At 38.4% G+C, this 13,663-nt stretch overlaps 1 protein-coding gene across 3 annotated transcripts in view; it reads right to left on the bottom strand.

Annotated features, from left to right (window-relative positions):
• DOCK3 (dedicator of cytokinesis 3) overlaps positions 1 to 13,663 on the bottom strand; it is a 694,894-nt gene that overhangs the window by 56,381 nt on the left and 624,850 nt on the right. For all 3 annotated transcript variants that reach the window (XM_033926008.1, XM_033926006.1, XM_033926007.1), the window contains exons 46-47: positions 13,381 to 13,496; positions 10,134 to 10,260 (exon numbers count right to left, since the gene is read on the bottom strand). In XM_033926008.1, the coding sequence (XP_033781899.1) occupies positions 10,134 to 10,260; positions 13,381 to 13,496 (243 nt within the window). The remainder of the gene's footprint in view (positions 1 to 10,133; positions 10,261 to 13,380; positions 13,497 to 13,663) is intronic.

Genomic DNA, 13,663 nt, shown 5'->3' with positions numbered 1-13,663 from the left:
AGGGCATTAGGGCCTCTCAAGAGGAGGGGAGCACGGGATTCACATACGTCTTACTCCCCCCTCATGGCCTGTGGTGCACGGGATACATGGCTGTGAATCCGGCCGCCATCCGCCGCATCTAAGACATGAATCCATGCCATCCTGTCCTGAGGTGACCATCTGTGAAGTTTGGAGCAAAAACAAAGCTTCTAAGTCAAAAAACTATACTTTTAAAAACTTTGAAGAAAATCCAAGATGGCTGCCATGGATGCCAATTTTGCCTTAAAAAAACACCCATTAAAAACGCAGGAAAATGTGAAAAACGACAATTTTAGGATTTTATAGATGGGGCATGCAGGGAAATCCCCCTAAACCTCGATTTGAGCACCCCCTAAAATCGGCAAACTCTGACTCACAGACACCACAGAGACATGTGCTTCAATGCATTTCAATGGCAGCCAGCAATACACAGTGCAAGTATAGGGAGATAAGTACCTCAGGAGCTGATTAAACTGGATTTTTCAGGTCTTCTGACCACCTCACCTTCCCTGTCACCTCAGATCACGACCACCAGGACCCCTCAGGGAAATCAGGGAAGACTCGCGGCATGGTTCCGATCTAGGTGTACCTCCTCGGAACCTCAGCAGCCTGCGCTCTACCCCTTTGCGGACGAACCAGGGGAGAAATGGCTCCCGATCCTGGAGACCCGATCCAATATGCAGGCTGTCCAGAGGGCTTACTGCAGTTTCAGGCTTACAGAGCACCCTCCAGAAGCAGACAAACTTTAAAATGTCTGTGATCTCCCGCCGAAGGATCACTCGCACAGAGTTGATACACAGCACGTGGACAAACCCGCGGTACCGAAGAAATTAAAAGATTAGGAATTGAGAAATAAAATCACGAGCAGAAGAAAACTAGAAGTTCTCAGCAAGGCTGCAGAAACAAACTGATCTTCAAGGGGAGTGGCCGCACAGGTGGCCTCGCAAAGGGGGTTGGTTTTATTTTTAAGTTCTGCAGCCAAGGCTGGAATAGATGCACTACCTGCTAGTTTAGCCTCCAGAGGGATTGTACAAGAAAAGACTATTCTTATGTTTTATGTCTTATCAGAAAAACAACTGTAAGCTGACTCTTCATCAATACACAGTACTCCAGGTCAGGGCGCAGTACTCTAGGTGAGGGCGCACCATGGCCCGGTACAGCGGCATGATAACCTTCTCCGATCTATTTGTGATCCCCTTCTTTATCATTCTTAGCATTCTGTTTGCCCTTTTTGCCTTTAATTGTATCCCTCTTCCTGGATATGTCCAGTTATCTTTTTGATGTAATCCGCTTAGAACTGCAAGGTACAGGTGGAATAGAAGCCATTAATGTAATGTAATGTAATGTATTCTGAAATCTGGAAATTATGTTATTTTACACAGTTAATTCTGACATATGACATAAAACTTTCTTTCTGAATATATTCTTTGAGTTGAAGATTTGATGCTTTGACTTCCAGTTAACATAAGGACATAAGAATTGCCGCTGCTGGGTCAGACCAGTGGTCCATCGTGCCCAGCAATCTGCTCTTGTGGCGGCCCCCAGGTCAAAGACCAGTGCTCTAAAATGAGTCCAGCCTCACCTGTGTACGTCACAGTTTTGCAGGAACTTGTCCAGCTTAGTCTTGAAACCCTGGAGGGTGTTTTCCCCTACAACAGACTCCGAAAGAGCATTCCAGCTCTCCACCACTCTCTGGGTGAAGAAGAACTTCCTTATGTTTGTACGGAATCTATCCCCTTTCAACTTTAGAGAATGCCCTCCCGTTCTCCCTACCTTGGAGAGGGTGAACAATCTGTGGATGCCTGGAATGCGCTCCCGAGAGAGGTGGTGGAGAGTAAAACTGTGACTGAGTTCAAAGAAGCGTGGGATGAACACAGAAGATTTAGAATCAGAAAATAATATTAAATATTGAACTAGGCCAGTTACTGGGCAGACTTGTACGGTCTGTGTCTGTGTATGGCCGTTTGGTGGAGGATGGGCACGGGAGGGCTTCAATGGCTGGGAGGGTGTAGATGGGCTGGAGTAAGTCTTAACAGAGATTTCGGCAGTTAGAACCCAAGCACAGTACCGGGTAAAGCTTTGGATTCTCGCCCAGAAATAGCTAAGAAGAAAAAAAAATAAAATAAAAAATAAAATAAAATAAAATAAAATAAAAAAATTTAAATTGAATCAGGTTGGGCAGACTGGATGGACCATTCGGGTCTTTATCTGCCGTCATCTACTATGTTACTAAGTCTATTCTCTTCAGTATTTTGAATGCTTCGATCATGTCCCCTCTCAGTTTCCTCTTTTCAAGGGAGAAGAGGCCCAGTTTCTCCAATCTCTCACTGTACGGCAACTCCTCCAGCCCCTTAACCATTTTAGTCGCTCTTCTCTGGACCCTTTCGAGTAGTACCATGTCTTTTTTCATGTACGGCGATCAGTGCTGGATGCAGTACTCCAGGTGAGGGTGCACCATGGCCCGGTACAGCGGCATGATAACCTTCTCCGATCTGTTTGTGATCCCCTTCTTTATCATTCCTAGCATTCTGTTCGCCCTTTTTTGCCACCACAGTACATTGTGCAGATGGCTTCATCGACTTGTAGCATCAGAACTTCCAAGTCTCTTTCCTGGGAGGTCTCTCCAAGTACTGCCCCGGACATCTTGTATTCATGCATGAGATTTTTGCATCACTTTGCACTTATCCACGTTGAACCTCATTTGCCATGTTGCTGCCCATTCCTCAAGCTTGATTATGTCACTTTTTAGATCTTCGCAATCCCCGTGTCTTCACTATTCTAAATAGCTTTGTATCGCCCACAAACTTAATCACCTCACTTGTCGTACCAATGTCCAGATTGTTTATAAAGATGTTGAAGAGCACAAGCTCTGCGGCACCCCGCTGGTGACACTCTTCCAGTCTGAGTATTGTCCATTTACCCCCCTCTCTCTGTTTCCTATGCTCCAACCAGTTTTTAATCCACGTGAGTATTTCACCCTCGATTCCAAGGCACGTAATTTTCCAAAGTAGTCGGTCATGTTATTAAAACCCATTTAGAAACTAAAGAATCATGCTCAGGCAGTAGGCACAACCTGTAATGGAACATTCCTTTGCACTTTTATTATAACCTTATGGTGAGGGGTTCTCTTATTCTCTTTCTCTTCATACGGTATATACTGAATATATGTACGTTGATTTGAACAGGTAACTGAATATCTTATATTAGTGGTGTATAGGGGGCGTGGCTTGGACGCGAATGCTGATGGTTGGGTGAAGGAGAAGCTCCGTACAAACAAGCTTATTTTACAGAAATTACTACAAAAAAGAAATCAGAAAAACATTAACAGAAGATGACATCTAAAAAACAAAACAAGTGCGATTCAGACGCTAGTGGATCCGGTATCGGGAGCAGCAATAAAAGATCGAAACCAGAGCCAAATACTACACCTTCAAAAGTTCCGTTGCCATCGGATGAAAGCCCCGACGTCATGGAAGAATTGAGACAAATTAAAGAAATAGTATTAGACAGCAACAAAAAACTACAAAAAACAATTGAAGATGCTGCACTTCTTACCAAAAGAGTGGATATAGTTGAAAACAGAATAAATGACCTGGAAGACAATACAGAGCAACTGAACATAGACATGAGAAAATCTAAAATAATATGGAAAGAAGTTGAAGAAATTAAAAGAGACCTGGAAGACAGCCGAAATCGAGAAAGAAGAAATAATTTAAGGATCATCGGGATCCCGGAAGGGGTAGAAAAAAATGACCCTATAACATTCCTGGAACAATTTCTACCTAAAATATTACCTTTAAAATTCAAAGCTGCATTAGAGATTGAAAGAGCACACAGAATACCAACACAAAATAAAAACCTTCAATCAAGACCAAGAACTTTAATATTTAAACTTTTGAGACACCAACAAGCAGTAGAAATCTGCCAACTTGCAAAAGAAAACAAAAACCTCAAATGTCAGGATGCAAAAATCCACATTGTCCCTGACTTTGCAAAAGAAACTGCATCACGAAGAAAACAATTCCTGGACATGAGACCCCAACTACGAGCTCTAGGGGCTAGATATGGCCTTCTTTATCCAGCAGTAATGAAAATTACTATTGCTAACAAAACTCAAAACTTTTCAGATCCTACAAAACTTCAAGATTTCCTCGACCAATATGAACAGCCAAAGACCTCTTAAACAAGAACTTATTATCGAATATTATATTTGTATTTATATTTATATTTAATTTAATAAAACATAAAGATTGAATATAAAATACAAATATAGAGTTCGATACAGAAATAGAACTTTCAACTCCAACTGAAAAGAATTGGAAGAACATGGAATTATGATTTGAACTGCAGGAACATTCTAAACAACGAGACTAGAAAATAACAAAAATCTTCAGCACATATTTAAAGATATATAAAAAAACTTACATGTAAAACTCTGAGCCAGGAAGCGTTCCGATGATGGGACTGTGGAATTGCGCAGTATTGGGCTTTTATTTACTCATGACCTTACATTAAGAGAGTCGCTGATTGGATAAGAAAAGCTAGGGGCGTCAAAATTAAAAAAAAACACCAATCGCTTTGACAAATGTAAGATATTGAGTAAAACAAATTTGGATTGGATAAAAAAGGAAATTTCCTTTTAATGAATATACTTCCGGTTACTTTGCGTTTCAAAGCGCACATGACAAGAGTCCATATCGGAAGGATCCAGCATGCTGTCTTGTCATACTGCCAGGAGACGAAATGTGAGCGAACTTGGGACAGGCGAAAGATTGTGTCAATAACAGAGAAAGGAGATGGCTGCAGGTTGAAAACTGTCTGAGGTAGCAATGGACATGAACAGCTTGGGACACGAGATGGGACAGGAGGTTTGTGAGAACTGAGAAATACTTTCCTGCGTTGCTTTTGATTAGACCCCTCCACATCTTATGCCAAAAAAAAAAAAAAAAGCATAGAATTTCAATTAAATACTTTTATTGAATTCACAGGAAATTCTACCTACATCTTCCTTTTAGTGAAGTATGGCACTGGTTTGTCTCGACTGATACCACCGGGATGTTGTTTGTTTGTTGAGCCTTTTTACAGGGCCGGGGTGCGATTTTTGGCGCCGGCCATGACAATGGCAAACGCTCAAAGAACATCAAAGATGTTATCGCCACGGCTGGCGCTGGAGGCCGCGCTGCGGTTTTATAGAGAGAGGGGTTGCTCTTCTGGATGTGATAGTTTCCTGCTCTTTGATTTGATATTCTAAAAGTGCAACTAATAACTATTTTGAAAGGAAAAGATTGAAGATAATCTCCTGAAGGTTGGACTGGGGAGATATATGCTCATCCTTTTTGACTGCCTTCAGACATATACCTAAGCCTTAAAAATATGAGTTATAAGATTTTAAATACAATTATTCATCTTTCTGAATTATTATATATCTAACTGAACTTGTGGTATACATTATTGTCATAAGTGATATTTTCCTTAAAGAATAGGGAAAAGAATGTAATTCATACATAATATTTAAAAATGAAAACATTTCTTGACATCACTTAGAATTTACTGTTAGAAAGCATTTACTTTATTATACAATACAAACCAAAATATAAAAATAGACTCAAAAAAAAAAAAATTATACATTGGGAATTTATAACCGAATAAAATAAATTAAAATATCTCTAAAAGGGGAAATATAGTTTAAAAGATAAAATAAATATTAATGGTAGTAAATATAGTTATATATTGTAACAGCTTGTGGGAGTTATATACACCTAACCTCAATATGCGTATCCAAGTGTTCATATTAAAATGGGGAGGGAAGGGAAGGGGGAAATATAAAGGAGGGTGGGGTAAAGAAGAAAATGGGGATATTTTAAAATATTTTAAATACTGGGAAAAAAAAATTAAGAAAAACAATTCATATAATTTAAGGAAAATATATTATAAATGCATAAATGGATCTTAAAATAATATCCTTAAACGTTAATGGTCTAAATCATATGATAAAAAAGAAAAAAGCACTATTATTTTTAAAAAGGCAAAATGCGGATTTATGCTTTATACAAGAGACCCACCTCTCAAATATTGAATCTAGTAAACTACAAGGAGGTTGGGTCAAACATTGTTTTTTCTCACCAGCTACAAGGAAAAAAGCAGGTGTTGCTATTCTGGTAAATAAAAAATGTACTGCTACATTCAAATTAAAGGCAACAGATATTAATGGAAGATGGATAATTGTGGAAATGAATATGGGAAATACTACCATGACGTTGTTTAATATATACGCCCCTAATTCGAACCAAAATGAATTTTTTAAAACTCTTCAACAATTGATATTGCCACTGGCTACTTCAAATCTAATAGTAGCTGGGGATTTTAATGCTGTTATGGATCCTCTATTGGACAAAAACCCAAGTAGATATATGAAATCAATGGGATTAGATAATTTAATACAAACTTGTGATTTAATAGATATTTGGCGAATACTTCATTTTAATGGACGGGAATTTTCATTCTGTTCTCATGTTCACAATTCCTTTTCAAGAATAGATTATATATTTATATCAAAACACCTAGCACATCAAGTGACAAAAGCTGCCATTGATCCAATTATTTTATCAGATCATGGTGGGGTATGGATTGAAATTAAAATCACAGATCAAAATACAAATAGACCAATATGGAAGTTTGATAATACATTGCTTGCTGATCCAATATTTTGTGAAAATTTTCAAATAAAAATGAAAGATTTTTTTCAAATAAATGATAAAGATGAGATCTCTAGAGAAATATTATGGGATGCATTTAAAGCATCAATAAGAGGACAAATTATTTCTTATTCGGCTTATCTTAACAAACAAAATAGAAAACAATATTCTAATTTAGAAAAAGAAATTAAAAATTTAGAATTAAAACTAATAGGAAAATGGGAATATTCTATACAACAAGAACTGTTAAAACTCAAAGGTAAATACAATGAAATATCATCAAAAATGATATAGAAAGATTTATTTTCTCAGCAAGCGTTGTATTATGGAAACTCAAATAAGTCGGGAAGAATACTGGCAAATTATCTAAAAGTGAAAAAAAAGAAAACAAAAATAATTGCTATAAAAAATGAAAATGGTGAAACACTAACACAAATTGAACCAATCTTAAAACAATTCCTAAAATTCTATAAATCTCTTTATTCTTCCGAGACTTATTTAAATAAAGAAAAGGAAGGTTTAGAATTCTTGAAACTATTAGAGGGTCCAAAAGTTCCCGAACATATAAAACGAAATATGGAAGAGCCAATATCACTAAAAGAATTAGGAACAGCTTTGAAATCCCTTAGAGTTGGATCCGCTCCAGGTGGTGATGGTTATACAGTGGAATTTTATAAAACATTTCAAAACTTTTTATTACCCTATTTATTAAATCTTTTTCAATATCAACTTGATAAAGGATGTACAAATGGCACTATGGCAGAATCATTAACAATAGTTTTACCAAAGCCAAATAAAGATCCCACTTTGGTATCGAACTATAGACCAATTTCTTTAATAAATGTAGATGGAAAATTATTAGCAAAAATACTTGCGTTAAGATTGGCTAAAGCTCTCCCCCATATTATAAGTATGTCTCAAACAGGATTTGTTGCTCAAAGACATTCATCTCATAACACTAGATTAGCATTCCATATGTTATACTTAACAAAGAAAATGAATGAGCCCACTTTTGCTGTTTCTTTAGATGCAGAAAAGGCTTTTGATAGAATAGAATGGACATTTATGTATCAGACAATGGAATGGTTTGGTATAGGTCCTGGATTCACACAAATGATACAAACATTATATAGCTCCCCTTCTGCTAGATTATACATTAATAATACGTTTTCAGAAAAATTTAATCTACAAAGAGGAGTCAGACAAGGTTGTCCTTTGTCTCCTTTACTGTTTGATATAGTTTTAGAACCCTTAATATTAGCAATCCAACAAGTGAAGGAGATACAAGGTATAACTCATTCAGATAAAGAATACAAAATATCAGCTTACGCTGATGATTTATTATTATATTTGAAGAATCCAGAATCTACCATTCCACATTTACTTGAACTGATAGAAAAATTCGGAAAATTTTCAGGATATAAAATAAACTGGAACAAATCAGAAATACTTCCATTAAATATACATTGTACAAAAGGTTTATTTGATTCATTCTCTTTTGTTTGGAAAGAGGATGCTATTAAATACCTTGGAATTTGGATTACAAAAAATTTGGAAGATACAATGAAAATTAATGAAAAAAGTTTATTACAAAAAGTGACAGAGATGTGTGAGCAATGGAACCCTTTACACTTATCTTGGTGGGGAAGAGTACAAACTGTTAAAATGATGATATTGCCTATAGTCTGTTACCAAATGGGAATGATACCAGTTTTCTTCCAAAATTCTTTTTATAAAAAATTAAATAAGATATTAACAAAATTTATTTGGCTTGGGAAAAATCCCAGAATTGCTTTAGTGTCATTGCAAAGACCAATTGCGGAGGGAGGGGTAAATTTTCCCAACTTTTATAGGTATCATCAAGCCTATATTTTACGTCAAGGTATGTATTGGATCCTCCCAGAGCCCACTGACAATATTCCAGATTGGTTCTGGCTAGAATGGAGACTTATGTTTCCTTTACGTCTTAGTCATATAGTTAGTATCAAAATGCCAAGGCTATACAAAGAACATAAAATATTCATGGATACATGGAAAACTTTAAGATACATAAGTAATCTAACTCCTATTCCAATTAGTAAATCAACAACTCAAACGATTTGGTTGAACCCCAAGATCAAAATAGGCGGTTTCAAAATAATCTGGAAAAACTGGATGACAGCAGGTATTCGTATTTTAGATGATATAATAAAAAATGGTAAAATGCTGGAGTTTTCACAATTGCAACATAAATTTGATCTTAATAAAACACAATATTTTAGATGGTTGCAATTGAAGCAATCCATTCAGGTAGGGTTCCCTGAATGGAAAAATCTAATTAATTATCACAGTTTGGAATTCTTGTGTTTCCAGATAAATTCAATAGGACATGAAGCCGCACAGTGGTATAAATTAATATCTGGATATATAAATAAAAAACCAAAAAATGGACTTAGAGACATTTGGAGCATTGAGATAAAACATCATATTAATGCATCTCAATGGCCACGACTTTGGTCTTGGAGGTTAAAATGTACTGTGTCAGCATCTATGAGACAAACTTGGTTTTTTCTTTTGCACAGAGCTTTATGGACCCCTACACGTTTGCATAGAATTGATAGCTCTAAATCTAATAGATGCTGGCACTGTCATGTTGAAATTGGGACATTAGACCATCTTTTATTCTTTTGTCCATTTATCTTAACATTCTGGAAATCAATCTGGCCCCAAATTAATAGGATGTTAGAAAATCCAGTAGCCTTGACATATGATACTATATTATTTGGAACAACAATGAGAGCAAGAAGTCAAATCTCATCAAGTAATAATAAACTTCTATTTATTTTAACCGGAATAGCAATACAACAAATCACATTTAATTGGAAAAGGCATGACAGGTTAAATTACACTTTCTGGTGGAATTCTGTTTGTCATATATACAAAATGGAACTCACCAAAGCAACACAAAAAGGATATATTAATAAATTTCAAAAAATATGGAGACCATTAACAGAATTTTGTAAAGAATAATAATTTTCCCATGTTTAGAAATTGATTAGAAGGGAAAGGGGGGAACATGTTTTTGAATAATATAAAATATATAAAAATTTAAATATATAATAAAACTAATGGAATTTTGATTGAAAGGGAGGGGGAGGGATGGGATATTATTATTATAATTATATAACTTTAAAATTCTGATACATTAATTGCATCTATTTAAAAAAAAAAAAAAGTTTTATCAATTTATCAATATGTAAGCTTATCAAGTGTGTATATATAAGTTTATATAAAGAATATGTAATTCACTTGTTGTAACATAAGAAAATGAATAAAAAAATTCAAATAAATATTAGTGGTGTATAAAAAGGATGTATATTTCTTAACATAAATTAGCATATGTGTGGGAGGCAGTTTTCACTATTATTACTCTAAACTTACTTGCATTTGATACATGTCCTCAGAGGTCTCCCCATCTGTCAAGATGACGAGGTTCCCTGTCTCACTGGATGCATGTGAGGAGAGAGATGTTGATGAGTGATGATCAGAGCCCAGAAGATTTAATGGGCTGAAAGAAAAATTTGCAGTGAGGAAGGAGTTTAAATTATAATGCAAAAGTTAATTCACTCAAAATATACCTAAATCTCAAGAAAGAAGAAAACATCAGAGTACAAGGCTCAGATATGTCTGCCTAATTCAAGGTATAACAAAGAGATGCTTCATTCCTTGCGCCCTTTATATAGGTTTATATCAGTACATAGTAGTTGCTGGCAGATAAATAATCACTTCAACCGTACCAATTAGCCCAGTAGAGGTGAAGCTAGGAGAGGCGCAAGTACTCCCCCAAACAGATTTAAACAAAAAGGGTGCCTATCTTTCTTGTTGTAACTTTCCCCTCCCTGTTGCCACTCTCTCTCTTTTCTTTACCTTGGGAAAGGCATTGCCACCCCCCAGCCCCAACAATCCAGCACATTTCTCTTTCCCCTTCTTCCCCTCCCTCAGGTGATTTTTGTAAAGTAAGGTCATTAAAATAGATTGGAGGGGCTAGCAGCAGCCTCTCCAGTACCTTGGTTATTTGTCCAGTACCTTAGTGTCTGCAGCTGGAAATGGTCGCTTGGTCAGCATGAATAGACTCAATGCCATAATGGCCTGCGATATCAGCTGAAAAAAACTGTTGGCACCGGTACTTTAGGCTTCTCTGCCAGTATCACTAGTGTCACGGCTCGCCCCCAAAAAAGGGAGATATGGATAAGATGCAACCCTTTCTGAAAAACTGGCGAGCCAGAATGGTCGCTGAAAGGTCGGCATGAATTGAGTCAATGCCATAATGACCTGCGACACCATCCTCTGACGCCGATGTCGATGATGTCTTTATGTTATGATGACTGGAGAAGCAATGTCCCACGGCACCTGCCACACGTATGAGGATCCCGAAAACAGGCAAGGCATTGAAGGGGGAAACATCATCCAAAATTGAATTTGAGGCTGAGACAATGTCAAAAGGCCCTGCTGACTAAGGGCCCGCGAGGGAAAGTGAGGCGGAGAAATATAAAAGACTCATTATTTTTCTTCTGCGTTGTTTTGTAATTGCTAACTGGTACTAATTAGCAGTTACATATGTAACTGCACTTAGGGCTAGATTCACAAAGGGCACGTATCCGATCCGATATGTGAGGGATCCGATCCGTGTCCGGGGGGCTGATTCATCAATCGCCCTCATGCAAATGAGGGCGATCGGAATCACACTGTCGGGAAGGGCAGGCACCACGAGTCAACCCCCCACCCCCACAGTGAGGCAAAGCCAGCATCTCAAGTCAGCGGTGGGGCTCACAGCAGACCGTGACCCAGAGGGGCTTAAGAGCATCGACCTTTTTTTAAACTTTTAAAAAAACCTTACTTTTGTTTCTTTTTTTCTTCATGAGCCCGTGGTTTTAACCCACTTTAAACCCGCAGGTTAAAACCACGGGCTCGTAGTGTAGGGAAAGGCAGGAGAAGATATTCGGGGCAGGCAGAAGAAGAGATTCAGGACAGGCAGGAGAAGATATTCGGGGCAGGCAGGAGAAGATATTCGGGGCAGGCAGGAGAAGATATTCGGGGCAGGCAGGAGAAGATATTCGAGACAGGCAGGAGCAGGGCAGAAAGCAGGATGGTGGAAGGCAGGGCATTCGGAAAGGACCTCAGCAACTGGTCCTCAGCAGTCGCTTATTTTTGGATTGGCCAGCCCAGTCGGTGTTGCTTTTTTTATTTTAGTGAATTGCTTCCTGCCTGCATTTGAATGTCTTCCCCCTCATTTGCATGCGCAGATTGTAGGGTGATCGGGACAGAGGTTAGTGAATCGGGTCGTAGGGAAATTGGGTCGTAAAGGGGTTGTTAAGTGGTCGAAAGTTGATCGGTGGGCTTAGTGAATCTAGCCCCAAATTGGGATTTTGTATATTGTGCACGCATAGAGTACAACAGGGGTCTCAAATTCCCTCCTCAAGGGCAGCAATCTAGTTGGGTTTTCAGGATTTCCCCAATGAATATGCATGAGATCTATTTGCATGCACTACTTTCATTGTATGCTAATAGATCTCATGCATATTCATTTGGGAATCCTGAAAACCCGACTGGATTCTGGCACTCGAGAAGGGACTTTGAGACCCCTGGTGTACAACTACAAGAAGGTGGTTGACTTGAGAAGGCATGGGCGGGACAGAGTTGTGCCTAGCACTTGTACACACAGTTTATAGAATACTATCATGTTTCCACGAAAATAAGACCTAGCATGATTTTCAGGGTAGGTCTTAATATAAGCCCTACCCCCGAAAATAAGTCCTAGTTGCCGGCAGCAGCAGCGCTCCCCCCTGCTGATCCCCCCCCCCCCGATCCATCTCTCCCTCTCATCCACACTGCGAGGCAGAAATAAATATCTTATAACAAACCGGCAGCGTCAGCAACAATCTAAACAGGCTGCTTCATGGCCTGGGCCATTCCTCTGCCACCTCACTGATGACATCATCACCAACACCTCGGAGGAATGGCTCAGGCCGCGAAGCAGCCTGTCTAGATTGTTGCTGACACTGCCAGTTTGTTATAAGGCATTTATTTCTGTCTCATAGTTCGGATGGGAGGGAGAGATGGATCGGTGTGGGGGAGGGGGGGGCAGAGGGGGGTGCACGGTGGCGGCGTGGGGGGGATTGAAAGATGCTACACGGGAATGGGAGGAAGGGAGGCATAGAAAGCTGCAAGACATGGGAGGGAGGGATAGAAAGATACTGCACAAGAGGATGGATGAGAAGGGAGGAAAGATGCTGCACATGTGAGGGAGAGAAAGGAAATAGGAAGAATTGGGATGGAGGAGAGGTAGGGAGAGATGATCATTGTACATGAAAAAAAATAAGACCTCCCCAAACATAAGACCTAGTGCCTTTTTTGGGCCCAAAATTAATATAAGACAGTGTCTTATTTTCAGTGAAACACGGTAACAGTTATGCTTAAGGATTTACATCAGTCTGTTCAGTTGACTTAAGACTCACATTTAGAATTAGCTATGCAACTGTGGATTTATACTAGTTGCACACTTGCCATTATAAAATTCATGATTAGCGCATATCATCCTGGTTCCTAATTTTAGATTATCTATTGAGAATTACCCTCAGTATATTCAGGAAACATATTAAGATGTGCTTGCGCAAGCTTAAGCACGTACCTGTGTAGCATTTTGATGTTATCTGGGCTCACGGGTCCATGTGATACCAGCATGTTGCTACGGGGAGTGCTAGCCCCAGAACAAGCAGGACTTGGCTTATCCAGGCCAGGCAGTTCCTATAAGGGAAAGAGAACAGTAATTCTTTACTATGAAGATGGGCTACAAAATCACATTTCTTTTCAAACTTTTCTCACAGTGCTTAGGGTTTACTTATAAAAAAGCTCATTAAAGTAATAATGCTATGTATACTTATAACCAAAACACATCATGTAACTGAAGAATA

The sequence above is a fragment of the Geotrypetes seraphini genome, chromosome 17, assembly GCF_902459505.1.
Source record: "Geotrypetes seraphini chromosome 17, aGeoSer1.1, whole genome shotgun sequence".
Lineage (NCBI taxonomy): Eukaryota > Metazoa > Chordata > Amphibia > Gymnophiona > Dermophiidae > Geotrypetes > Geotrypetes seraphini.
This window is presented reverse-complemented; position numbering and strand designations above follow the sequence as displayed.